Raw genomic sequence first — 27997 nt, 5'->3', positions numbered from 1 at the left:
TGAAATGCTAGGTCAATCTGTGTCACATGAAAAATATTTAATTTAAAAAGTTTTTTTAATCTTGCCCCCGCTTAATAAGAGAGGTAGCTTGACATATACAAACAGACAGACAGACACACATCAGTTAAACAGTACCAATCACATTTGGAGGACTCCTATCTGGTTCAAGTAGGAAATGTTTCTTCTGTATAAATAATCTGCTTAAATACAGTACAGTGCTGTTAAAGGTGACTGTGCCATTATTTAACTGTTATAAATATCAGATCCTGACTGAATTAACTTTTGCTTTAAAAAAAAAACAATTAGAAAACTACTGTTCTTGTCACAGTTTAGGAAAATATGCACCGCTGAATATTAAAGCTGCAGCTATGCTGGTGAAGAGAGTTACAAAACTTTAAAAGAAAATCTTCAGTGTGTTGGAAGAATAGAATCCTGCATAGGTCATGGAAGTTGTTGGAGGGTAAAATCCATATGTGCTCACTTTTCCAGATGAACACAACAAGGAGAAGGAACATCAGTGGGAGCCACAGATCACTTCACAACACCTTTGTCACCAAACACCATGCGTGTCTTGGTCTTCCCTTCTCACCACTATGCAGCGGCTCGTGGGATTCACTTCACCCCTGTGGGCTTCACACAAAAAATCCACATGTATCACAACTGGTCCAAATGGCTCACAAACAACACCCCCACAGTGTGGACAGGAACACCCCAAGAATTAACCAATCACTTGTCCGCAGCCAGAAGCCCCGCCCCCGGGCAGAGCAGCGCTCTCCATTCCAGCCCTGGTAACAGTGACACACAAACTCTTCTCTCATTTTGTCCTCCTGCCAACGTCTCAATTGCCCCCTCACCAGCACTCGGGTTTGGTTGCCCTCTGCTATTGTTTGGATCTGGAAGGTGTCAGGGCTGAGGTGCAAGTAGCTGGCCGAGTCCATCCATCGGCGAATGCAGCGGCCGTGGCTGTTGCAGATCTTCTGGCTGCAAAGTTTGGTCGCCATGGTCACGTTGACAATATAAGGGCCTAAGGTGCTGTTCAGGTAGTCCTGAATCTTTAAGCAATTGGTCTGTGAGGAAAACAGTTATTACAAGAGTTAATAGCTACAAATGCCAGAAAGTCTGTGATGCAAAACTAAATAAATCTATTAGAAAATACTGGAATTTAATTGTATTGGGGACTTGTTTATTCCTATTTGACTAGTGCTTAAAATGTCCTAATTGAGGCTGGGGTCCTGTGGAATTGATTCTGCCTTAAAATTATTCCTTTAGCATAACATGGGAGGGTCTGTGACAGGAGAGGTTTCGTAATTCATTCTGTAACTTAAATATAGCACCCAAACACTGGCTGCATACCAATGCCTAGGCCAAAAGTTCTCAGGACAGTGGCAAATCTGTATCAGGGGCGCATCATTTCAGACTGTAGGAAAAGGGTTGTTGTTTTTTTAAATACCCCTTGCATGTCAGGAGCTAGGATGTCAAGGAAAAGACTAGTCTAGAAACCTTCTCCCTGACATTATTTTTTTTAACATGCAAGGAATTTCTGCATCTGCAGATGTGCATATAGAAGACTGACAAGCTCAACATTTCAGAATAAGCAGCAGTGTGTGAAGTTAGAACATTTTAAATACCCCATGGTACTCTCTGCTAGTCTTTTAAGTAGCCAGTTTACAAATACAGATAGGTAGCCGTGTTGGTCTGCCATAGTCAAAACAAAAAAAAAAATTTCCTTCCAGTAGCACCTTAAAGACCAACTAAGTTAGTTCTTGGTATGAGCTTTCGTGTGCAGTGTGCATGCACACGAAAGCTCATACCAAGAACCAGTTTACAAAGTAGAACTTCTGCTTCTTCCCTTTGCCCATCAACCTGATGCAGAAAAATAAACAAGACAGATAAAATAAAAGAATGAGTAAGAAAAGCAGCCTCAAGGGCTACTATTAAAATTACCCGGTTGCGAGAATACTCTGCGTCTCCCCAGAGTACAATGCCGTGAGCCCCCATGGCTGCAGCCTGCCCAATGGTGTACACCAAGTCTGTCTAGAACAACAGAAACCAGCACACATTAATTTGCAAGTTTACGGTAAATACCTAAGCCGTTTCTGGTGGATGTCGGGCACCAGAATATATTTGGTATAACGTTTCTCATAGAACTTTCCCCCATACTTACAAAGATCTGAGTCAGTTGGCTTATAAAGAAAGGAAGCTTCTACATGAGTTTATAAATCATGATGCTCAACTGAATAAACACAGTTACAAATCTGGGTTTGACTTCTCGTTCTGAAGCTTTGGGACAAAGCCTTCTAGATATTGTTGGACTTCAACTCCAGCCTGCATGGCCAGTGGTCAGTACAATGAGAGTTGTAATCCAATAAGATCTGGAGGGCCCAGGTCCAGGTTAGCCACCCTGCTTCAAGACATTTACCAGTATTTCTCTTTGTTCAACCATGAGGGTGATAAACTTACAGGCAATTCACACACTACTTGTATGAAATCAAGCCCTCTAATGCATGTCTTTCAGAAGTGGTCAGTACAGGCAGCAAGGGCTGGGAAAGAAGGGCCAAGAGTATTGGTAGCAATTCCCAACTATTCACTAAAGCTTTAGCAAGGGCACCATGTTCCACTGCTGCCTTCTCTTTGGTACTGCCCCCATGGAGAAGCAAGTTGCTGGCAACTTCTGGATCGCCTCTCCTTTTGAATTAAAAGCAAAGACCACCAGGAATCTGATATTCGCTCGCAGTTTGGATATCCTCTATTCCTGCTATAGTCAAGAACAAACACCCAAACTGTGGATTGTGTCCAGTGCTGCAATAATGGGACTCTGCTCAACACAATAGGACATCCTATCCTCTCCCTGCACGTGCCCCCCCCCCAAATGCTCTGGAAGGTCCTCTGGGTGGATTTTGATTGTGCACGGGGGCTGCAGAGGAAAGGAGAAGGAAGTTCGATTGAGCAAACAGAAGCCTGTTGCATGAGCAGAATGGCACCATTGTATATAGCCCAATACGGCCACTGCTGATGCTCAAATGGCTAGACAGGAATATCAGTCTCACTTGATGCAAATGACACTGCACAGTGTAAGGGAAGACTGGTGTGTGTGTGTGTGTGTGTGTGTGTGTGTGTGTGTGTGTGTGTGTTCATGGAGCATGAGTAGGAGTAAGTTTATTGTCAAACCATAAACCTAATCCATTTTGCTTTCTGTGCAACAGAAGCAGTTTTTGTTATCCTGTAAAACAGTAAAATTTCCAGTCCTGAAGAGAGATGGAATGGCATTTCCCAACACAGCACACACACACACACACATTTTAAACATTTTTATGACTGAGTATTACACCACCATAGAAAATCAAGATTCCTAATGGATCTCTACTCCTGCCACAGGGCCCAAAATATTTGAGAATTGCTCACGCAGACACACTTAATTGGAACGTAGTTGGAGGGGAAGAAAACCACGGCAAGCATGGCCAGTAAAGTGGTGTGAAATCTGCGTGCAGGTATTAAATGTTCAACATTAGTGCCATGTGTATCAGATTTAATAGTGTATGTTGAGAAGGGATGTTCACATTGTGAAGGAAGAATGTGGTGTGTGTGTGTGTGTGTGTGTGTGTATTGGAAGTGTCATCTCTTCCAACCCCTCGTAATAGTTACATTTAAAAAAAGGATGCCATTCATCGTGGAGTCACTCTAGATGAAGAGGGTATTGAAATTTTTGCAATAAATATTGTGTTTTAATCCAAAGGTCTCTCCCAATAGCCCTCTCACCCTCTATTTGGTTGCATCACCATGGCCAGGAGTGAAGTTGGTGGGAACTCACACAGTCCTGAGATAAACTCAGAAATCAACTAACACCTTATCTCTTTTCCATTCCTCTTTGCCACAAGGCTCCTTCCTTCACTGGCTACCATTGATCAAGAGCTCTAACTAAGACTCAGATGTGTTCACAACATCGCTGAGCAGTAAATCTACTGGGCCTCAAAGCATGGACACTACACACAGAGACACACACACACACACACACATACACACTGTGCAGTTTAGGAGCAAGGGTGGGGAAGAGGGCAAGTATCTCACCTGAGACAACTCCTTCAGTGTGTAGGTGTAGAACGGCCTGGCATACACAAAGACAGGGAGGGAATGTTGAACAGAAGGCAGCTCCGCCACTCTCAGGGCTTCCCCCACTTTGGCCCACACAAACTTCTTCCCTTGCGGAGAGGTCCTCAGGGCCTCCTCCATGTAGATGGAAGGGTAGAGGGCTCTGCTGTTCTCCCAGAGCCAGATCAGCTCGTTGTTGCGCTGCACTTCCAGCGGAGGGCAGTGCCCTGTGAAGTTCTCAAAGCTATCCAAATAGTGGTAGTTGTAGCACTCTGGGAAGAGGTAGTAGCCCCACCAGCCCTTGGGGCGGAGAGAGCGGGCCAGCTGCAGGGTCTTAGACATGAATTCCTGGGCGGCCGTCTCAAATTCCCACTTAGCCTGCACTTCGGCCTGGGCGTCCGACAAATGGCGATTCTTTTGCCTGACGAGCTGGACAGACATGTTCCGATAGACGTTTTTCTTGTCCCAGTTCCGGACCCACTGGGGCCTCCAGTTCTCCCAGTCTATCACAGAGAGGCCCGCAAAGGAGCTGGAGGGCATGGCTGCCGTCAGGTCGCTCTCCATCTGCTCCAAGTGCCTTGTCAGGCTGGCGTTCTGAGGGCAGCCACCGTTGACGGCAGTGGGCGGCACCGTTGTGTTCAAGTAGTAGGGATACAAGCCCAGCTGGTCGTAGTAGAAGATTGTGACGTTGCCGCCCACAAAGGCTTCCTGGGCATTTGCCAGGATGCTGTAGGAGTCCAAGCGGAGGGGCACCCCATAGGCAGCCGAGCACCGGGCAGTGGGCGCATTCCAGGCCACCAGAAAGGGGCTCTCTTTGACAATGGGAGGCAAGGACGGCTTCAGGTTGGGAGATGCCACAGGCAGGTCTGGGAACAAGAGCAGGAGCAGCAGGAGGGCATGGCGGCTGAAGGGCTGGCACAGCCTCAAGGGTGCGGATGCCCACACGGGTGGCCCGGCTGAGCATGAGGGTGCTGCGTCGCATGCAATGCTGCAGGAAAGACAAGAGGCCCGTCAAGAGTTACATGAGCCTGATGCTGACTGGCCAGGTATTCTAAAACAAACCCAACCATATTCCAGTTTGGAACTTTGGTTAACAGCTAACAAATCAGTTTCCCCATGCAGCAATGTTCGGAACTCCCCAGGTGCATTTTGCTACTGCCACGGGTCCAATTTGTGGGATGGAAGCACCCAAAATGCTAATTAAATGGGTTAATGCTCACAAGGGCTATAGAAATCTGTGCTGTCACACGCCCAGAGGCAGTTATTTCAGTTGGTACAGTTATGGCAGTTAGTCTTTCATGTGAGAGCAGCTGAACTGTTGTGCTGCTGACTGTCTCAGAGGTAGTCTGTAAAAGTATTTATCTTAGATATGTAAGATATATTAGCAATGTAAGTTAACACCTACCTACGTTGCATATTTTAGTTTGCAAGTTGCAAGTACATTAAGTAAAAGTTATACATTGTTTTAGCTTTAAAAGCATGTGTCTTGGATAGTTTGGGGGGAAAGCAAAGTGATTAAAGGGTCAAATGCCCCAGGTGTTTAATTCCCCCACAATTGCAGGCCCAATTGCAGAAATCTACTTGGAGATTTCTGGACACCAGGTTGGCAATTGACATCTCCATCAAGCCAGCTAACTTGTGTGCAGCAAAAGACAAGCATTTTGTTTTCCTGTGCGAACCATGAACCCTTTGCTGGGCATCTTAGTCCTCCGTCATCCCATCAAGGAAAGTCAGTGCAGGGCTGAGTGCAGATATATTTGACTGCGTTGCAGCCTTTCCACAAGTCACCCAAATGGAACTCAGATCACAGTTTAAAAACTTCTGCCTTAGTCCACAGCTAATACTATTTCCATTTCCCCTGTGCGTGTCTTTCTCCTTCTTGCATACTGCGACAAATGAACAGTTGTAAGAGCAAGCTACAGTCAAGCAAAGTAGTTGAGATCATAGAATCATAGAACTGTAGCATTAGAAGGGTCATATAGAGCAGAACCCCCTGGCAAACAGACAACCGCAACCTAAGTTTAAGGTGCCATTTGGCGCAACTGAGTTTCTAACACTGCGCAGAGTGTGACTGCTCCCCAGTCATCCCAAGGCTGATCCATTAGGGCAAGTGGGGCACTGCCCCACCACGCTTAGCCACGGCCGGCCTGCCTGCCTGCCCCCTTATTTGCAAACAAATAATGGTTGACACTGGCTGCCAGCAACCTCCTTGCTCTTAGAACCCAGACAGAGGAAGATGGGGCAAAATTAGAATTAGTTTGCTCTGCCTGTCTTTGGCCCTGGCCTACTGTTGGCCACCTTGCCTCCTGCCTCACCAACTAGTGCTATATATGTAAAGCCTTCTTCATCATAGATGTTTTCATCCGACAGCCACATTACAATCATAGAACTGTACAATTTGAAGGCAGTGAATGCAAACCTCCAAGGAAGGAGAGCCTGACCACCCCTTGTGGGAGTCTGTTCCACCGTCAAACAGCTCTTGCCGTCAGAAAGGTCTTCCTTTCACTTGTGAGCATCACAGAGCCTCTGAAGACTCCAGCTGCAAAAAGCACAAATGAAACCTTGCCCCTTCCCTTGTTTTTGTCTGACATCCCAGGGTCAGGGGTCAAAAGCAGACTGGGTAGGAAAAGGACGACTGGTGGCAAGCTCAGGACAATGGGTGAGTGGTGGCTTTTTAAAGGCTCCATTCTCTCCAAATCAGGTCTGAAAGGAAAGCTGCCTTTTTGTTAATTGCCTCGGCTGCAAGAGGTTTCCCTCAAGCTAATTTGCAGAGTAATTCAATTTGCAGCATACGTGAGGGAGGGAAGGAGAGCTGCTGCTGCTGCTGCTGCTGCTGCTCCTTAGAGGCCATCCGGCTCCAGGGTCACAAATCTGCTCCCAGTGCTATTTATCCAAGTGTAGGGTAAATGGTGGCCTCACTTTGCTGTGTCACTATAGCCTTGTCTGTTTTGTCATTAGCAGTTTTCTCTGTTTAAAACAGGGATGGGGAACCTGCATTAGCAAGACTCCAGCTCCCATCAGCCCCAGCCAGCATGGCTAGTGGTCAGGGATGATGGGAGCTTGAGTCTAATAACCACCTAGAGGGCCACAGGTTCCCTAGCCCAGTTTATAATGTAATCCATTGATTTAAATAAAAAAAACAAAACAAAACCCTGATGCAACTTTAGGGTTTATAAAATAACATGGATATACATTCTGAATTGAAGCTCCAGTTTGTTGTTGGCACATTCAAGGTGCTCCCTTCCCCCTCCTACCACTGCAAGCATCCCGTTCTCCCCTTCTCATGCTTCTCAGCTCAGTGAGGCCAATTCCACCAGGAAGTGAGTAGTCACATTAACCTCATTCTGCATAGGCCACAGAGCAGACATCTGATGATTACAGCTTTCAATCATTGCTGACCTGCATTACAGCCTAGTATTTCCCTGGAGGTGAAGCGCTTCTTAGTCAAATGCACTACCCCACTAATGTCCAGAGCTCTCAGAAAACCTTGTATAACATGGCAGGGTAGAAGCAGCGTGAAAGCCAGAAAGTTTGTAACGTTTGATAAGATAGGGGAGAGGAACAAAGCGCCTCCATGTGAGCTTTTGCAGAGCGGGGAATCAGGGGCTTATTGAGGGAGGGGGAGGTAGAATATCAACCAGAATGAAGGCTAGAAAGAGGCCTCTGGGTGGGTAGGAGCCAACGGAGCGTGCCCAGCCTGAAACTCTGCACATGGGCAGAGGACGGAGGGAGGCTGGGCAGGTGGCACAGAGAAATCAAAGGCAGGGGTGGTGGTAATGCTGCTGTACAGGGAGGTCCCGGTTCAGATCCCACCTGACTGCTGATCTAGCCATGTGGCCACTCATCATCCCTGAGTGCTACTCCACAGGGCTGTTGTAAAGGAGGAGGAAAGGCAGGATGAAAAGTGATGATGCCATAGTGCCTGGAAGGAAAAATCAATACCTTCTTTTCCTCTTCCTGTCTCCTCCCTATTTATTCTTCCCATAATCTCCACCAGATCTTTCATCCAGACCTGAAAAGACCCTGAAGGTGCATTTGCATATTTAGAAGGGGAAATGCCAAAAAAGCAATCATAATGGGAGTTTAGTGGCTTTTTCAGAGAAGATGACCAGAAAATAGGAAGCAATAGCCAAACCACCAATTAACTTACTTGGGGAGCAGGGTGCCTGTAAACGGGCCTTCCTTTTTCCTGCTTCTGTCTGTGGTTTTGATCTCCCAGATAAATCCTATAAGCCACTCGGCATCTCTCCAGCCCCTGGATCTACAGTGAAATCAACAAAAATCACAAGCTCGCAGCAGCGCCAGCGTAGTGTGCCATGCTGCCCTCTGTTTAAGGACAGCAGCACCACTTTCACCAAGCAACCCAGGAGCAGAATAAGCTTCCCCCCCCCAAGCTGTAAAGGAGAAGTTGCTTTTATCTGAACCCAAGCTTCAGAAGCACTAAGTAGACCTCCAGGGAAGATTAAATGGCAACACTGGATACAGAGCTAAGATTTCCTTCTGGAGAGTTAAAGCTCTCAGTGCAGCAGATTGTATGGGAGGGAGCGGGGGGGGGGGGGGGAGTTTGTTCCCAAAAGAAAGACTTCCCCCCTCCTCCTCTCTAAGCAGTGGGGGTGGAGAACAAACTATAATTAAATACTACCTAGCCTTCGGTCTCAATGGCATAGCAATTCACCCACTTGACTCCCAAGACATAATTTACATCTCAGGAGTGTTCCTAAACAGTGAGTAAATCTACCAGAGGGATCTACTCCAGGGAAGCCATGAAAACAGCATTTAAATACTTGCCAGCTAGTTTCTTCTCCTCACCGGGGTAGTGTATGTGATTCACATCCCATGCACCAATTTTATTTAATAATGCACTAATATTTAATTATAGTGCTTTCCCCCCTGAAATGTTCAAAGTGCTTCTCATGTATCTCAGTAATCCTTACAGCGCCCCTGTAAGTGCTGGCATTATTATCCCCATTTCGCAGATTGAAAGCGAAGACTGAGAGGAGGCCATGCCTAAGGCCACCCAGTGAGCTCAGAGCTTAAGGAGATTTCCTGCTCATAATTCATGCTCTTGCTACTGTAGATGCCAGCTCACTTAAGTTCTGAGAAGGCTGCTGGAAGGATGCCAGGCAACTTTGTGGCAGAGCGATAAACAGGATAACATGGTGCTCCCTAGTGTGCCAATGCATACATATGCATGTTCATATGTCTTACACGGGTAAACAGGTATTCGGGGGAGGGGACGGATTTGTGATGCTACTCTTGGGATATTTACTGGAGAGGGCAGACAGAATTGCATTTGTCTGATAACCTGGCTTAATTCAGGGGAATTAACACAGACCAATCTTGGTGTGCTTGTTCCAGAGAGCCAGCAATAACCACACTGCTGCATAGTTGTGATATTTATTTGTAAATCAACAGAGGTTTAAATGAAAATACGACAATATAAATGAGTTAAAAGCAGCATCGCAGCTTGAAATGCCACTGCAGAAACATGGTAATGTTTCCACTGCCAAGCCCATCCCCTCTTCCTGGACCACTCAATTCCTGTTGCAGAAATGGATCATGGAAGAGACTAGATGCATGTAATTGCAAGGCAAAGATAAGACTTTGCTACAGGAAAGTGAAAGAACCAGAAAAGGGGGCCAGGGGGGTTCACATGCAAAGTTGTAGTTTCCCTGTCTTGTAAGAGCCGGATTATTTGTGTACTTCCAAGGTGGAACCTACACACATATAAAAAATGCTGTGAAAATGCTTTAAAAAAACAACAACACGTTTTGAAAAATACTTTGAATTTGGCATAGCTCACGGTCGCCATCTTGTGTCACATATGTATAGTGCACTTTACAACATATTCAAAACACCTTATTTGCTGCTCTATAGCTGAGTCCCAAGTCTTATGTGGAGTTGATGGGAATTGAACCGGAGGCCTTCAGCACAGAAAGCAGATGTTCCACCACTGAGCCGTGGCCCCTTCTCTGTGTGCAGTTACAAGAGCAGCCAGAAGGACTTGCTCCCAGTGTAACAGAAGTGGCGCCCATGGGAACACTTTTCTGGGACTAACAGCAGCCTGGGGGAGAGGAAGAACCTTCACTGGGATCACAGAACTGTAGATGGTGGTCATGGATAGAGCCCACCATGCTGCAAGCCTGGCGAGCCCCCCCCCCCCCGCACCAGCTGTTTTAAGGTTTTGCACAAAGATGCACCTTCAAGTGACAGTTTCAGCATCATGCGCACTTCCATCTCGAGGCGAAAGTTCCCATGCCAATCATCGTTAATTATAAAATTGCTATTCTACAGAACGTGCATAGGGCTGTGCCAAAACCATTGTTGCAGGAGTCTATGGTGAAGTCATCCCTAAATCCTGGCCTGTGCCAACTCTCCCCTTTCAAACAAATTAATGAGAAAATTTATTGTGAGAAAAATAAGAGGCCTTGTGATGGAATGGCAGTTGTGTTACTGGTGCCATAGCAGCAAACCAGCCTTTTGTGCTAATGTAACTTCCTGGGCCAAGTTTACAGTTACAACACAAACCTACAGGTTGTCATAATAATTGATCTGCCACAATGGCCATTAACTATTCCTGCCAATTCTGTGTGGGTCCACTGACCCCAGGGGCCTCGTGTTGAGGCACTTAGTTCTGATGGCCGTTAAGTGGATCCCATACAATGATATATAGGAGGGTGTGTGTTCAGCATCAGTTGCTCTTTAGAGAATGGTAGCATCAATGCTCTCGGGGCAGCTATTGATTCTTTAAGCTGTAAATCCAGGTGGAGTTTCTGGAGAGACTATGACAGTTACAGAAGACTGCCTCCCACATGATCCCGTTTTCCATAAAGCTCTTAGCTCATCGGACACTCAGCCATCCTTTTAAAAGAACTAATATTGCATTTGTGCCTGAAAATACGAGAACATCATGCTGAAAACTAGGTAACAGTAAGTATTCTCAGGTGTAGAATATAGCAAAAATGTTAACCTCTGAACGGTATCAAAACTTTGTGAAGAAACTTTGTAAGAAGAACAAAAACACACACACCCTGTACTAGGGTAGCATCCTGCCTGCCAGATGAGTGCTTTGAAATTGCTTGCTAAAGAATAAATTAGGACATGATCCAGCAAAGGTTAAGGACTCAGGCAACCACACATGTCAAACAGAGCAGGATCACCAGTGTAATGCAAAGAAGAAAGAAAAAACAAGATACATTTGATGCCTTTGAAAACATTTTGCTTTCTTTCTCAGTTTACTCCTCTCACCACCATCACATTCTATTTATTCTTCACATGTTTCCAGCATTTTCTGGGCTTAGAATATAAATAACAAATATCCAATTATCAATGTTTTAAGCAAGGGATGCATTGAATTCCATGAAAGTGGGGCGGGGGCACACTTAAGTAATGCTAAGCATCTTCATGTCTGTAAATGAGGGTCCTGTGAAGTTTATTTTCATAGATTCTGGTCTCCCTCTGAAGTAAAAGGCAGAGAAATAAACACTACAAAACAGGAATTTACTCACAACAATGCTACAGTTTAAACATTTAAAACTGCTTTTAAAAATTGGAGCTGTTTACCAAATTGTTTATAGGAGGACACAAGTCAGGCGTGTGTCTTTGTGTGTATGCACGCATATACATAAGAATTGTTCTCTCTCATTCTTATGCATTTCATGGCAAATAAGAGGCAGGCTATTTTACCTCAGTCATTTAACAATTGCATTTCAAAGGGAAGGAAGTCACATAAAATTCCAGAAGATCTACAAACTACAATTATCCATTAAATAAGCAGTAGGATGAGCCACAGAAAGAATGTGATCAGAAAGTGAGACATAGATTCTCTTTCCTGGATGTTCCATCATTAGACTATAGGAGTAGAGGGGAAGTACAGATACTTTAAAAGCAAGGAAGCAGCAATTTTCCGAAGGCTTCAGATATCCTGGCTGCTTGCATCAGAAGCAGAAAGCTTTAATTCGCCAAGCTCCTTCTGTGTCTTCATTCCATCAGCCACTTTTACGAATGAAGAGGAATGGGAACCCCACTCTGATTTGAAAAGGCAGGCTTTCGGAAGACTAAAGAGCCTGTGGCAAACTTGCATCTCTGCAATTCATGACTTCAAACCTCCCCCACCCCCCAATGTCCATGTGAGCGGTTGGAGTAAAGACTAGCCTCTCTCTGGCTGCTGCTAGCTCTGACAGGTGAATTTCCAGCGCAGCCCTAATGGATTTCCCACCTCTTTTCCAAAGAACAATACAAAAACAACTGCTCAGCCAAACAAAAGAAAACATGTGGGGAGGGAGGGGAAGGGGCACCTACCTGAAGAGTTTTGCAGCCATGGGACCGAGCCACCTCCTCCTGGCCCCTCCAGTGCTCTGTCTCCCTCTTAAGAGTCAGGCTCAGACCTGGGAGATGAGGGCGCCTGCTAAGCCAGCGCCCTCAGTGGGTCCCCTCTGGCTAGGACCAAGCCCTCTAGTTGCTCAGGCTGCTCAGGGTGCCTCAGTGCCTCTCGCCTGCATCCCTGCCAGATGCATTTGCACATCAGTCTTGTGCTCAGAGACACCCAGGAGGTGGTTCCCTAGACCAAGGGACCCGGAAGGGAGGGGGAACTACCTGTGGCTGCTCTCCCCTGCATCTGAAGTGGTACAGCCCATGTCTGTGTGCTCTGTGGACAGCTGTGTTTATTGTGAGCACCTCCTCCAGGCTAACCTCGTGCTCGAGTGCCGTGTGTGCTCATTCAGTCAAACAGAAAGCTCGCCTGCGCTCGACCCCGTGAGAAAGGACGGGCGGGCAGCGGCAGCGGCAGCCACTTTTGTCCTGTCTCCACAGCCTCTCTGAGCAGACGGCAGCAGCCTTGCCCTTTGGAGCTCCCTGGTTTTCCTTTGCTCCGATGCATTTGACAGCCCCAAAGCAGCTGTGATGTGCAAAGGGACCCAGCGGGCTGCCAAGAGAGACAGTTGCTCCAAAGTTCCAAACCGAATAGGCTGCGCTTGCCAGTTCGGAACAGGAGTGAGTGCTAGGCGGCGTCTTAACTTGCAAACCTTGGAGAGGGTGGCATTACAGGGATGGCCAACTCCCAAGAGACTGCGATCTACTCAAACTGGCAGTGATCTACCCCACGCCCCCTTTTGAGGGGTTCAGGTCAAAGTTGTTGAGCTTTTTTTTGAGGGGAGAAAAAGCACAGTTTCTTAGGCATGCAGGGCAAACTTTTTGAGCTTCTTTGGGGAAGCCAGTGATCTACCAGTGATCTACAATGGACATTCCGGGGTCTACTGGTGATCTGATCAAGATCTACCTGTTGGACATGCCTGGCCTAAGGCATCTGGAGCCTGAAGCAAACTACATAATCACATACACACACACCCTGCCAGGGAACAAGGGGTGAGTGGAAATCTACATCAGAAACTACGGAGAAAGGAATAAAGATCTACATCAGGATCTGCTGTCCCTGGGGGTCCTGCCACCCTAGGCGATTGCATCACCTTGCCTCATGTGGGCCAACTCTGACAACAGGTCTGAGACTTTAAGTCCCAGGATCAGTTAAGATAAGAATTGGAATGCATGTTTTTTAAAGGAAAATCTTTGTCTAGAATTCATGAGCCCAAACAAGGTTACACTGCTCTTCTGCTACTGCACGACAATGAGGTTGTCTTGGGAATGCGTCAGACAGTCTTTTATAGGTTGTCCCTACCCTCTCCAGAAACAGTAGATCATTCATAGGATGGTCCCAAAAGGAGGAATATTCTGGAGGTAGATTCTGTCAGAGCTACTGCACATGTTAGGATTAGGTAACCAGAGAGGTCGCCTTCATGCCCTACTTGTGGGATCCCTAGTAGTATCTGGTTGGCCATTGTGCAAAATGGGATGCAGGACTAGATCGATTGTCTGACTTAGCAGGGCTCTTCTTAGGTACACCTAAACACAGGTGCAGAGCAAGAAAGGCTACTGAATCTGCTCTAGAAAGCCAAGGTATAGATTTTTAAGTGTTGGCCCTGGTGCGGTGGGGGTGAGGGAGAAGACCCCCGCTGCTTCAGGGAGCAAAATGTCCCAGACTGGCACCGAAAACTAACTACAACCCCACTTTTATATTGCTTTCTGACCCTGGGACCTACTTAAATGGAATGTCTTTCCAGAGTTCAGTTTCAAAACTGCCTCCATGCCTTAGCATTTCTGGGAGGACCAAATGGTGCAGGGTGGGAATCAAGCCCAAACCTTCCAACGAATTTCAAGTAGGCAACTGAAGCAAAACTGGCAGGAAACAACAGCCAGATATTTCACAACTGGCTGTCTGGATCAGAGAAACGGCGCTTGGACTAAAGGCTACCTTAGCCCATTGCCAGTCCCCCGAGGCATCAGGTGCCATCTGGTTGGAGGGAAAGAACAGCGCAGCATAGAGGAAGAGGAGTGGTCAAACGGCTCTGCCAGAGATTCCCAGCACATGTAGTGGTGTTATACTCCATTAGTGACGAATCATAATACGTTTGCTCCACCACAACAGGAAGAAAGGCGCATCCCTCCCCTGCAGTGGTGCCTATTGGGCAAGAGCCTCTGGGGCAGAAATCCAGGGCCTCACTCTGCAGAATGAGTAGCCCCCCACCCCAATAAAGCACACAGAGCGTAGGACTGGCTTAGGACATTCTGAAGTAATACACATTACCATAGCAAAGTAATACAGAAAAATACAATGCATAATAAACCTCAGTGAGAACAACAGCTATTTTATATGGTTTTCATTTATGTCTTTTATGTATTATACCTTTATTGTATATTTCTTTGGGGCTAAAAGGTGGTTTATCAATGCACCATATCATACTATTTACAGAGGGGGTGAGTGGAAGACAATACAGTCCAGAGTCTAAAGCTACCTAACTGCTCTGCTGCCTCTCTTCAAAGCATAACAGCAACCCAAAAAGCAACACAAAGCATGAATGAATACATTATGACAGCATTTTAGTCTACCTTGCTTCACCTAGTGGCTACAGACAGGAAATTGGTGAAACAAACACCACCAGGCTGAAAGATTGACAGGCCAAATAGTGGAGCATAAGCATGCATCTCTAAATCTCCTTAAAATATTGGGTCTCCCCCACCCCCCTCAGTTTAATATTCTCTTGTTACACAGGTTGTTACACAGATCAGTGTGAGTTTCCAGAATGGCTGATTTTTCTACAATCTGCCATGTTGGCGCAAGGAAGGATAGTCCATATCTCAGCTAGTGATCAGGGCCACCCCATGACATTTTGCTGCCTGAGGTGAAGCAACAAATGGAAACCCCTCCCCACTGGTCAAGGTTCACATCACCAAAGAGGGGGCAAGTTATTTTGGCACCTGAGGCAGAGAATCCCACAAGTGCCTCTCAAGCTCCTTGGCAGTAAAAGTGCAGCCATAATAAATTAAATAGCTGACAATTTGCTGCCTTTTCCTGACACAACCCAAATCAGCTGCTCAAGGCTGCCGCTTTCCTCTGCCTAATGGTAGGGCCAGCCCCGTTAGGCATCAATATTTGTGCAACGCTTCAGTGGAAATGCAAAGGGGTGAGTTCCTTATGCTTAAACAGTGAATGTGTGCCTGGTGTGCCTATTCTCCAAAAGCATGTATATACTCTGCAAATCCTTGTGCGGCGGTGGTTTGGTATATGCGTGCAATTGTTCAAATTTACTCTTTAATTAAAAACCCAAGCTTGCCACTCCAGCAGATGTAGGAAAAACAGGAAGTGGTCTGTTCTGGAACGGCAAGTAACAAAACAAAGCGAGCGTGACAAAAGTGTGTGGGTGCGGACCCAGGCGTAGGCATAACTGAAACAACACTTCGGCGATGTGTCCTGCTCAGTTTGCTAGTCCCAAAGGATATCTAGCATATGAGAGAATTGGGGAAACCTGACCCAAACGGCTTCTTGGTCATTCTGATCAGAAAACAAGGAGTCACGCTCTACAGAAGAATCATAAGAGATTGCAACATGGTGAATCAAGAGAGTTATTAAAATGAGTGCGCAAGGACAGAAAAATCTGCACTTTGGACCAGCTCTTTTCCTGAACCGTATTAAGAAATTTAGGGCCAAGACTATAACACAGAAACAGTTAGGTTGGTGAGGCTGATTGGTTTAAACCAGCTAATTAATACTAACAAGTTAGAAGACTCACTACGGATGTATGGGGAGGCACGCTTTAAGTTGCCAATTCTACATATGATAAGGCTCCTGTATCTGTTAACAGTTGTGTACAAAGGAGAACTTTGACAGATGTAATTTCTCTTAACTTAACTATGGCAGAAAAGCCAGGCCTGCTACAAAACTCCATCCCATGCAACAATTAAATGGCACAGAACCCATCTCGTGCAAGATCTGTCAACATTTTACATTCCTGTTGTCTTCCTGTAGTTCTCGCAGTTATCAGTGCAGATGGCTTGACTGTCACAAATACTGGCGAGTGACAGGCAGACATCTGGAGGCTAGCAAGTGCTGCTGCCAATCCCAAAGTCTTTCATTTCACCAGACAGTTTCCCCTGGTCCTCAGCTGTCGAGACTCAGGCTAAAGGGCTGGTGATAATTTGGCTCTGCTGGGACGGTGCTCATTCCAAAGCTTTGCCTCCGAAAGCAGCTCTTGAATATGCTGAGTTAAATGAGAATCCCCATGAACCGTTGGGAATTGCAATTTCCCGAAGCATATACAGTCCCATCCCACCTGCTGTGGTTCGTTTCACAATCCAGCAAGATCGAAACAGTAGCTATTTGGTTTTTTTCCCTTGGGTACCCGATTTGCTTGCGGTTCTCGTGAAGCAAAACAGACTTCAAAACATTTTCGACAGCGGAAGACGCGGGAGTGGGGGAGAGAAGGCATGTACAGTACAAGTTCAGCAGAGGCAGTTTGAAGCCGCAAGAATCCAAGAACTACTCCAGGGCTGCTGCTGCTTTTCCTCCAATGGAATCCAAAAAAAGGGGGGGAGGAAATAGCTCCACTATCCCCTTTTAAAAACACAATGGAAAATACCACCTGCTATACAAACAGTACGATTAATTTAGTTAATGGATTATGATAATATTTAGTGTTTTGGAGCAATCTAAACACTTTGCATAAATTTGCTCAGTTATTCTTCCAACCTACCTGTAAGGTAGGTTTGCAGCATCCCTGTATTGTGGATCATGCTTTCCCCAAGGTTTGGCACATCATTAGCGGCAGTAGTGCAATTTGAATCAGGGAGCTTAGATTTAACTCAGTACGCCTAGCTTTACAAAGGGGCCGGAGTTCAGGGCCAGAGGCACATGTCATGGATGCTGAATGTCTCAGGTTCACTCCATTGACAAGTCTCAGGCAGGAAGGCTAGAAAAGAAGTTCAGTTGCAGCCCTGGTCAGTGGTGGGTAGAACATAGATTGGGATTGACTGGGTGGTTTGCAGTAGGATTGGCAAGTAAGAATGTAAGGAGGACTCTGTTGGATCAGACCAAAAGCCCATCTAGGCCAGCCTTCTGTTCTCATAGTAACCCATCCAGATACAAAAAGCCTGCCCTGAATGCAATAGGCCCCTCTCCCATTCTCATTCCCCATTATTCAGAGGGATATCGACAGTGATAATGGGAGCCAATATTTAACCACCGGAACTTGTATTTCGTGGTTGATTAATCCTCCATGAATTTGTTTTAAACCAAGTTGGTGGCCATCACTACATCTTGTGGTAGCTGTTGCTGGATGGTTTCACAACAGCAGGAACAAAATGGCTTCCTCCCCCCCCACCACTCCCCAATTAGGTTGCTGACATCAGACCTGGGGTGGAGGGGCAGGAGTGGATTTTTGTGTGAATTTGTGCGCTCACCTCTGCTCTTAAGGCCACATTTCGTGCCTGAGCATATGCTCAGGAACATTCTTCTCCTTAATTCAAAGTGCAAGTCATGCCATTCCCCTCTCCTTCCTCAATACACTGCTTTGCACCCAATTAGTGGACCTCAGGGCTTTGGCCTTTACTCTAGAATGGACCAACAGTCTGACAGTATAAGGCGTTTCACCAGCTCTCCGTGATAAAAACTGCCTTAACGTTTCACCAGCTCTCCGTGATAAAAACTGCCTTAACTGAATCCTTGACATCCCAGAGGAGTCCCAGGCAAATGCACTCAACTATATTTGATCCAAAACTATTCCTAATTTAAATTTGGCCAGATGTGCATTCGTTATTTATTTATAGCTTCATCAGAACAAAAGCAATTCCCTTTGATTAACTTGGCACGCATATAATGTGTTGTTCAGCGGCAGGAATACCCCCTACAGCTTTTTCATTAACATGTACCAAGCGGAGAGGAGCTGGCGCATGATAGATTTTTGCACTGACATGCAGGTTACTACTTGAAAACTGTAATGTTAACATTTGTCCCATACCCAGCGCTGGCAGCTGAGCAATTCCTCCTCATTCAGGTACCCACCATCTTGAACTATCGTTTCAGTAAAGCCAAAGGAGGTTCTAGCCTGATGGTTCTAGGATATAGCTGCAAAATGAAAATCAAGCTGATTGTCTCTGGCAACGATTGGCTAACAAATCTCAAAAGGCAACAATTATATGCAGTTGTTCCAGCTGGGCTCTAGATGAGTTGGGGGACATCTCTGGAAATCAGAAAATATGTGGTGATCAAAAGAAGCAAAAACAGCCAGCTTTTGGAAAATAAGAAAAAGTGATGGCTTTGTCAGCTTTTCCACAGCCATTTTCCTTTGCCGCTGGAATACAGGTTACAGGTGTGATAGTTCTACACAAAGCCATGACAAGCTATTCCTAAAACTTGATGACCCTGAAGGGTGTCCATTGTCACCACTACTATTCGGTACTCGAAGTCCTCCTGATGAGGATAAGGAAAACAGAAGAAGTTAAAAAAATTGCAGTTGGAAGAAAGGAACATAAAGTTAAAGCCTTTGCCGATGACTTGGTACTAACAACAGAAGAACCGTTAGTCAGTGCTAAGAAAGGATTAGAGGAAATTGAAGAATTTGGACAAGTAGCAGGCTTTAAAATAAATATAAAAAAGACAAAAATGTTAATTAAAAATATGGATAAAGAAATGGTAGATAAGATGCAACAACAAACGAGCATAAAAGTAGTTTAAAAAATTAAATATTTGGGAATTTGGTTAACCTCAAAGTTCATCAAGATTTTAATTCAATTTTTGATAGAATATACAATATCAGGGATAGTTCTTTTTTCCAGATTAATTAATTGTGCAGAGTACAAGGGTTGGATCTTGTGAATGTGGCATTAGCTAGACTCTTCATCTCAAGGTCATAGGTTCAAGCCCCCACGTTGGGCAAAAGATTTCTGCATTGCAGGGGGTTGGACTAGATGACCCCCATGGTCTTTTCCAATTCTGTGATTCTATGAGTGTATACCAGAAGAATGTCTCAGTTAAGAGTCTTACACACACACACAGGCTGGGAAACAAGGGAAGTGAACAGAACATAGCAAGAACTCCATCATTAGACCCTGATGATGGAGCATCAGGAGTACAGCGAAAAACATTCCTGTTTAGACAGGCCTACCCAGATGCTTGGAAATGCTGATGTGAATTTTAATCTGCTTTTAGTATTTTAACTTCTTATATGTTTTAATGTCCTGGGGGGGAAATTCCTAACTTTTTTGGTTTTATATTTTTGTAAGCCACTTTGAGGTTGTTGCTGCTTTTTAACAGTCAAGCGGTGTATACATTTTATGGAATAAGTAATAAAATAAATATTTTTAAATGGGGGAAAAATCAAGACTAGCGTTCCCTGTTTTGCAGGCCCTGCTACAGCAAAATAGGAGCAACTGGTGTTCTCTTCAGGAAGGAAAGGAGCAGAGCTCCCATAGATTAGAGATTCCTGACAAATAAAAATACCAAAGGGAAGGGCTACAGGGCTTTCTTGTGGCCAGTAACTCTTAAAAGAGGCCACCCTGGAGAGCACAGTCATGCAAAGCAGAATGGAATAATTTCCTCCAAATAGATTGCAACCAAGGACATCTCCACTACCTTTGTGTGCCTGATGATTCCCTTTGTGATACAGAATGCTAGCTAATAAATGTCTAGAAATGCAGCTGCCTGGGGAATCTCCTTCACACAATTGCAGGGAGAGATTGTAAAACAACTTGAGGTTTGCCCAGGTTGAGAGTTGTTTCCCATGTTCCTTTCTCAGCTGGCCTTCTTCAGATGCACAGAGGGAGGGAGGGAGGGAGCTGTCCCATATTGGGGAGAAAAACTTGTAACCTTGGTATTATCAGCATCACATCTGTACTTTTTTTGGGCAGAATTTGATGGAGTTTTCAGGCATCATAGACCCTTCCAAGGTGGTGAATAACTGCCATGGTTTTCCTGCGAGGATGGTGTTTACAGTTTTGAGGTTAGTTAAAAAAAGGAGTAATCAGTTCTCCTTTTTTGTTATGAGGAAAACTAGTCTGAAAACAGCAGACATGAGAAAGGTACCCTAGATAAGAAACCTGCTAAAATTTCAGGTCTAGGGAGAACCTTTAAATGTTAATTGGAAGGGTGGGATTCACTAATAATAGTAGTAGTAATGTTATTAATAATAATAATAATAATAATGGCAATTTATCAATTCCACCCCGCCCATCTGGCTGGGTTTCCCCAGCCACTCTGGGTGACTCCCAACCGAGTATTAAAAACACAATACAGTGTACAGCTTCCCTAAACAGGGCTGCCTTCAGATGTCTTCTAAAAGTCAGATAGTTGTTTCTTTCCTTGACAACTGATAGGAGGGTGTTCCACAGGGCAGATGCCACTACCAAGAAGGCCCTCTGCCTGATTCCCTGTAACCTCACTTCTCGCAGGGAGGGATCTGCCAGAAGGCCCTCGGCGCTGGACCTTCTTGCTGTGTGACTTTGTTTGTGGGCACAGTTTCTGTGGCATTAGCTAGGTGCCCCAGGTGCTACTGCACACCAAGAAGTGTTATGATTTTATGAGAACTGGTGGGGACATTGGAAACATCCTGTACTTCCCCTCATCCAAATCCTCCACAGTTGTTCTTAGTGGGGTGGGAGTAGGAAGAGACTTGAAAGTGAGAGCTCTTCTCTATGCAGCTATTCCTGACTGACTTCTGTGCCTCGGAGAAACTGGTGCTGTCTGCACAGGTGCATTCTAAGGCTGTCACTGGTGCAGTGCCCAGAAACCTTCCCCTTGCTCAGTTGCTTCCTGCAGTAAAAGCTCAAAAAGACCCTGAATGATGCTCTGCTGCTTGCTTCCACTCCTTGTATTGCCAGCCTCAGAGTGTGAGTGAACCTACATCTGTTGACTATCAATCTAACATGGCTTCATTGTAGGTGGACAGTGGACACCCTGGTAAAAATAATATTTTGAAATGGCCCAGAGAATAAGTAAACAACACCAGAAGCCCAAAGCTTTCTATGTGCAATTTTCAAAGGAGAGACAGAGAGAGAGATGCGTTTATCCTTTACTATACAAGGTTCTCTGCAAAGCCTTTCCTCCTGCCTACCAGCCACCGACACTGATGTATCAAAATATACATCAACAAGCATTGACTAAACATAACTGGTAGAGTACTAGCAAGTAACAGTTGTGATAATGGAGAACTGTAAGACATTTGTCTTGTGGGTCTTCAACATTCACTCCAAGGCTGCCTTAGATGGGCAGACTTGAGACTTCATGGCATCCATGACAACCATAGGGCCCTCTCATTTGTTACTGGCCCAATGCGTAGAGGAGAATACAATCCTCTATTTTGTCTTTGCCTCAAGGTGTGGGAGAAAGGATCTGCATATAGTGCGAGCCAAAATAAGTCTGCTGTCAGGGTTAGACCATTTCCTGTTGAGGTTTTGTCACATGTTGGCAGCTCCTCCTTGCAGAAATGGGATAACCATCCACATCAAAGATTAATGGGATCCAATAGATTCTCTCTCTCTCTCTCTCTCTCTCTCTCTCTCTCTCTCTCTCTCTCTCTCACACACACACACACACACAAACAAACTACACCTGCCATTCACAATGAGAGGAAACACACTTGCTATTTCTTTTGTAAAACCAACTGTAAAAGGGCGAGCTATGTGGCGTGTCTAGTTTGGCTCTAATTTATCTTAGAAAGGCAAGATTAGTAGAAAGTGGAAAGTTTCACCCTAATCCATAAACAAGCCCAAGCTAGCCTGTTTTTCTCCTTGTCCTTACCCAATAGAGTCAAGCTGCAATCCTAACCATATGCTTACTAGAAACTTCGTCCCACTGAACTCATTACAACTTCCTGCTGTGTATACAGGTTTAGGACTGGCCTATCCAGCCCCGAGAACCTGTTGTGAGTTGATAGGGGAAAAGCAGCCCAAGGCTTTGCCAAACACTTGAGCTGACTAACAACTGTAGGTGAAAATGTGGATACGTGCGAAGGAACGCATGCAGAACTCCCTAGTTGCAGTGAACTTTTCCATCACAACTAGGTTCTAGTGAAGCATCCCACATATAAAGAGCAGCTAGAAGAGGTAGCTTTGTGTCCTGCATCCAATTCAAAATTTCCTATTAAGAAAAATGGCCACATTTCAGTTGGCTAGCACCATCACGGAGGAATTAATGGGCTGCGCTTGTACTGTACAACAGCTCCTTTTCTTTCTTCCTCCTCTTTTGGCTTCGTTGCAGAGGCAGCCATCCACAGGAGACCACGATAATGAACCCCATTCTCTGAACTGTTTTGACATCTCTAATTGCACTGCAAGGCACTTTTGACATGCGTGGAAGTAAACAAACCATAAAAGGCGGTATAGAATCCGTTGAACATTAAAGGATCCGGGCAAAGGACAGAACAGGGAGGCAACTCTGAGCAGATATGACAACAGCAGATTTCATTTGGATTTCAGGTCAAATTGGTTTCAGTCTGGAATAGCTGCCTAGCATTCATTTGCTGTAGATTTCCACCCATGTAGCAAAGACTACAATGCTGCTACAGTCAGTTTAGTTTTGCCCTTGGTAGCAGCTGACACTAATCTCCAAATAATATTCTCCAGCTTGAGGCAGTACTGCTAACCGATCTTCCCTTAAATATCAAGCTCTCCTAAGCATGCCTACTTCTCCAGAAAATGAATTCATGCAGATATATTTAGGTTATGCATCAGGAAAGAGCACTCACTCTGGATTAGCAAACTGACATCATAATTTCATGTTCATAGCTAAACAAATCCTGCAATGATTTAAACAGCTGGATTCATAAGCTCAAATGTTGAAACACTCAGCTCAGTCAGCCTGCCTTGCTGTTATCTAGCAGTTTCCAGGTCTGGGTCTCATCTGGCAGATGGCCGATTACATTTCAGAAGACTGCACAAAACATTTTTTCAGCAGAAGCTCAAAAGGTACCAGGTTTTTCCTTGAGCATATCCCAAAATACTAATTTCTTAATCGGGTTGTAAATATTTTTATCATTTCAGGCTTCTTTTAAAACATAAACAATGATGTGTTCATTACTCACAGAACAGAACAGGTACAGCAATTTGTGGGAGACAAATCTAACAGTCAACTTGTTTCCTCTCTTAAACCAATACAAGAAAAGTAACAGATGCACACCCAGATTGTAAGCCTGTTCTCATTCATGATAAAATTGCTTGCATTAACCTGGCTTAGCGAGGTTGTTAAAGGACTATAACGTTATATATACTGTATATTGTAAAATGCCTGTGAATGCTTGCATTCCTGCGCTAAGGAGTATTTATGGATCAAAAGAGCAGTTAAGGCTCAAAGTACACATGGCAGCAATAGATTCATGTGTTTAAAACATGGATTTGTCCCAATCACAGAGTTTATATGGGGAGAGGAAGAAAGAGGGCATGTTTGCAGGACCGCTTCTACAGCTGTGGTTAAATTGCCCCAAATTGAGGAGGGGAGTCAGAGTAAAAGGGGTCTGCACATGATCTGCTGCCATCACATGTAGTTTAATACTTAGACTATGGCCACTAATGCGGCCAGTGTGGTGTCATGGCTACAGTGTCAGACTAGGACCTTGGAGTTTGAATCCCCGCTCAGCCATGAAGCTCACATGCGGCACCTGCCTCTGTCTGTAGTTTGGCTAGAAATTTGGGTGAATGTTGAGGACAAAACCACCTTTCTGCTATAACACCCTGGAGAGCTGCTGCCAGTTGACAATGCACTAAAATGGAAACAAGGCTCAATTTGGCAGGATCATTTCTGTTCATAACCATCTACATTCATAACCGTTGCAGTTATATTCACCATTTTCAGTTGATTATAGTATACTACCAGGCAATGCTACTAGCAATAAATAGCTAAGATTAGAGTGAATGCTTTTTTAGCCAGTGAAACTTGTGTTTCAGCCCATTTCCCAAAGAGCTAGAGAGAATGTTGGCAGGTCTGTTTATGTTGATAGAAGAGTTTGGATTTGAGATCCCGCTTTATCACTACCCGAAGGAGTCTCAAAGCGGCTAACATTCTCCTTTCCCTTCCTCCCCCACAACAAACACTCTGTGAGGTGAGTGGGGCTGAGAGACTTCAGAGAAGTGTGACTAGCCCAAGGTCACCCAGCAGCTGCATGTGGAGGAGCGGAGACGCGAACCCGGTTCCCCAGATTATGAATCTACCGCTCTTAACCACTACACCACACTGGAAGGGTTTTTGATCATCATGGGGAGAAGTCAGACAAGCAAGTTCATATCCAACAGAAGCTGACTGTAGCTATCACCATGCCTGAGAGAACTTTTGTCTAAGCTGGTCCAGCACACTCCATGAACTCCACAGTCCACAATCCTTAGTGCACATCTGTGCTCATAAGAACCTTGTGCTTAGAGCAGTAGCATTTCTCAGGCAGCTCCTGGCCAGCTGCATGAGCTCAAGATACCTGTGGATGTCACATGTCGATCAGCTTTGGGCACTTCACTGAAAAGGGCACTCTCTCTGTACATGGTGTGTTGGGGCAGACAAACTGTTCCACTCCATGCCCTGCACTCAGTGATGGCAAAAGCCACCACAAATCGTTCAGCTGATGTCATCCACAGCGTCTTCTACACAGCAAGCTCCACACAGCTGCTGCAAACCCTTTGTAAACTGCAAATAAAAATCTGATTGGCAGATCAACTGCAGTCCTGGGGGTTGCATAATGAAGGAAAAGAAATGCCGGGTTTTTAGGAAGGTTTTTCCCCACCCCTCCTCCTTGAGTATTTGCTCACATATGTGGCAATCTCCACAGAAGTATTTTAAGAGAGGACACTTGAACAAGGACAGCATGTAAGGATTGGCACAGAAGGAACTCTGGAGAGGGAAATGGGTATTACGTATCCAAGTTTCCCCCAAGGTATCTGTGCTCAAGGCACATGAGGTCACGATTTTGCTGAAGCTAAGGAGGTCTGGTCTGCCCAATGCCCAGATGAGAGAAGGTACCTGCAAACCCCATCTTAGAATCACTGAATTGCAGAGTTCGAAGGGACATCAAGGGCCATCTTTGCTTGACTGAATCAGAACATTATTGAGTAGGCTTGGTCATTTCGGTAATGGGTACAACATGATGCACAGGCAGCCAGTACATGTTTGAAATTCATCTAGCATACAAAGCCTACCCAACAGCTTTAGGGTGTCTTCACTAAAACAAGACTTAAACACACACACACCAAGGTTCAGGTGCTGTGGTCAGGGGAACCATCAATATTCAGAAGAGATGGGGTGAATTTTTTCTCTATAGAATGGCAATCTCTCCAACTATCAAGCACAGATAATGAAATAAATACCTAGGGTGGAGTTGCTGGGCAGGGCAGAGACTCAACAGGTTGCTGCGATGCCCCCCCCCCCCCGTTGATTTTGCCAGTTGATTCCAGAAGCAAACTGAGGGGTGGGCTTCATTCCTGTCACCGTCTCTCTCTCCCGCCCCTCACCCCAGCCCCTTCCAGCAAGGTAATCTCACTCGCCGCGATCTTGAGAGGCGACAAGGGAGTTGCTGCTCTCGGGCTAAGAGATGCAAATATCAAAGGGCGCGGCGCTAGCGGACCTACACACCTGGATCTACACACCAGGAAGGGAAAGACCCGGGGCGCGGGGAGAAGGGGCTCCTTAGGAAAAGCAGCCCCGGAGAAGGCAGGAAGGAAGTGGAAATGCAGGCGGAGGAAGAGGAAGAGGTCTCCAAAAAGTTGACCCACCACGAAGCAACGCTCGAAGCCCACGGAGACCCATTTCAACAGGTAGAACAGCAACCCCCTGGATTTGAACTCAGCTCCCAAGAGGACGCTGGTATTTGTATTGCCCGAAGTCTTTGCAAACAAAGGAGTCACTGAGAAACTCGAGAGAGGAAGGGAGCGGGGAGGTTTCCGCTCCCAACAGATAGGAAGGACCGGCTTAGGCTTCCCAACCCAGCAGACGCCGCGACGCAAACGTACCTTTGCCGCGTCCTCATCTCTCCTTGTCCAGGCATCCAGGGCTGGACCGCTGCCTGAGTCCCGCCGGATCCCCCGGCGCCGCTTACCTGGGGGAGGAGGGCACAGGACCGCCCCTCACCTGCTGGCCCCGCCCACCCAGCACCGGCCCCGCCCACCGCCTCACCTGGCCGCGAACCCTGCCCGCTCACGCCCGGGAGTCGTCAGAAGTTGGTGCTTCTGGGAGCAGCTCAGCGATGTCTTCACCTGTGACTCATCTCTGAGTAAGCAGGAAAAGGCTCGTGAACTCGAGGGTGTGACATGGGGAAAGGGAGGGAGGCAGTCACAGAAGAAGATCAAGGGGAAAATAAGGTGGCAACTGCAGGTGCCTCAATGGCTTTTGCCCGGGGTGGTTGCTTCCTAAAATAAATGAGGCTGCCTGCCAGGAAAGTTGTGCACTGAAAGCTTCAAAACTGAATTTAAGAAACTGCTCCATAGCCAACTAACCAGGAATCAGCGCTGACACTACAGCCATGGCACATGGATGCAGAAGCAGCCCACGGTGTTGTGACAATCTGGGTATCCCGACACACCCCACCATGACTCATTGCATGGTATGGGTCTGGGAAACAGTTCAGCCCCACCAGGGGAATTGGGCAGGGAGCAACACTCACCTTTTGCTTCTCTGGGGGGAAAGGTCAACTCAGGGGTAAAAGAGGTGGAGTCCCTGAGATTTGGGCCCACACTGCAGACACCGCCAAACTGCTTACTGGCCACTCAGCCACAGCAACCGCTAGCAGTTGCACCCACCATAGGGCATTTGGCACCCTCCTAAGACACCAGGAGAACAGAAGAGGCGGGGGGAATTCTAGCTTGATGGAGCAGCCTGTGTTTTACCTGAATCCAGGGAACAACCCCATACTAGAAAATGGGGTGGGGGGCTGCGCACACCCAGGCTCACCTGAACCAATGTGAAGTATCAGAAAGAACATGAATGAAAGCAGTTGTTGAATCATAGCTCAGTGACAGAGTGTAAGCTTTTCATTCACAAGGTCCTAGGTTCAACTCATAGCACATCCAATGAGGAGAAGCAGCACTGGGAAAGATTCCCTTCCTGAGCCCCCAGGAAGCAAACACCAGTTACAGTAGACGGACAGTACTGGGTTAATATTAGAGCAGTTCAAAGGCTTCTGCAAGGACTTTTGTTTCAGCTGCTCAAAATGAAAAGTACCAATGGTCTTGACTTGAGAGTCCTAAATATTGTGATTCTGCAGCGCCACCTGCTGACGTGTCATGTCACAGCCCTTTATAAATTATGGAACATTTCGTTATACTGTAATTTTATATCGGGGTCAGTTACTTTTGACAGGACTGCTCTGAAGACAGTTGCCCTTTTTTCAGGACAGTCATCTCACATCTAAATGTGAACTTTGGCATGCAGGGATGCGGGTGGCACTGTGGGTTGAACCACAGAGCCTAGGGCTTGCCGATCGGAAGGTCGACGGTTCGAATCCCCGCGACGGGGTGAGCTCCTGTTGCTCGGTCCCAGCTCCTGTTAACCTAGCAGTTCGAAAGCATGAAGTGCAAGTAGATAAATAGGTACCACTCCGGCGGGAAGGTAAACGGC

At 45.9% G+C, this 27997-nt stretch overlaps 1 protein-coding gene across 3 annotated transcripts; it reads right to left on the bottom strand.

The window, feature by feature from the left end:
- Positions 1-22: 22 nt before the first annotated feature.
- On the bottom strand, positions 23-26899 carry LOC310757766 (hyaluronidase-4-like). 3 transcript variants are annotated; one of them, XM_083603433.1, is made up of 5 exons: positions 26395-26899; positions 8237-8347; positions 4066-5074; positions 1945-2034; positions 23-1067 (listed from the first exon to the last, which is right to left on the bottom strand). In XM_083603433.1, exons 1-5 carry the CDS (start codon positions 26427-26429, stop codon positions 675-677), a joined length of 1638 nt encoding a protein of 545 aa, XP_083459559.1. In that variant the 5' UTR covers positions 26430-26899; the 3' UTR covers positions 23-674. The 3 variants fall into 3 exon arrangements, with proteins under 3 accessions (XP_083459559.1, XP_083459558.1, XP_083459560.1); XM_083603432.1 differs by lacking the exon at positions 26395-26899 and adding an exon at positions 12388-12422; XM_083603434.1 differs by lacking the exon at positions 8237-8347 and having other exon boundaries at positions 26395-26530.
- Between the last annotated feature and the right edge of the window lie 1098 nt (positions 26900-27997).

This window comes from Podarcis filfolensis (assembly GCF_964270895.1).
Source record: "Podarcis filfolensis genome assembly, chromosome: 2".
Lineage (NCBI taxonomy): Eukaryota > Metazoa > Chordata > Lepidosauria > Squamata > Lacertidae > Podarcis > Podarcis filfolensis.
The sequence above is the reverse complement of the archived record's forward strand: the minus strand, read 5'-3'. Positions and strand labels throughout refer to the sequence as shown.

Bases quoted from the DNA above. Each gene is read 5' to 3' on its own strand.
- LOC310757766 (XM_083603433.1), bottom strand. From the start codon at position 26,429: ATGCCTGGACAAGGAGAGATGAGGACGCGGCAAAG. The intron at 5,075-8,236 runs GTAAGTTAATTG...TCTTTCCTGCAG, and splicing joins ACAGGCACCCTGCTCCCCAA to CATTGCATGCGACGCAGCAC. The intron at 2,035-4,065 runs GTGAGATACTTG...CTGTTGTTCTAG, and splicing joins CACTGAAGGAGTTGTCTCAG to ACAGACTTGGTGTACACCAT.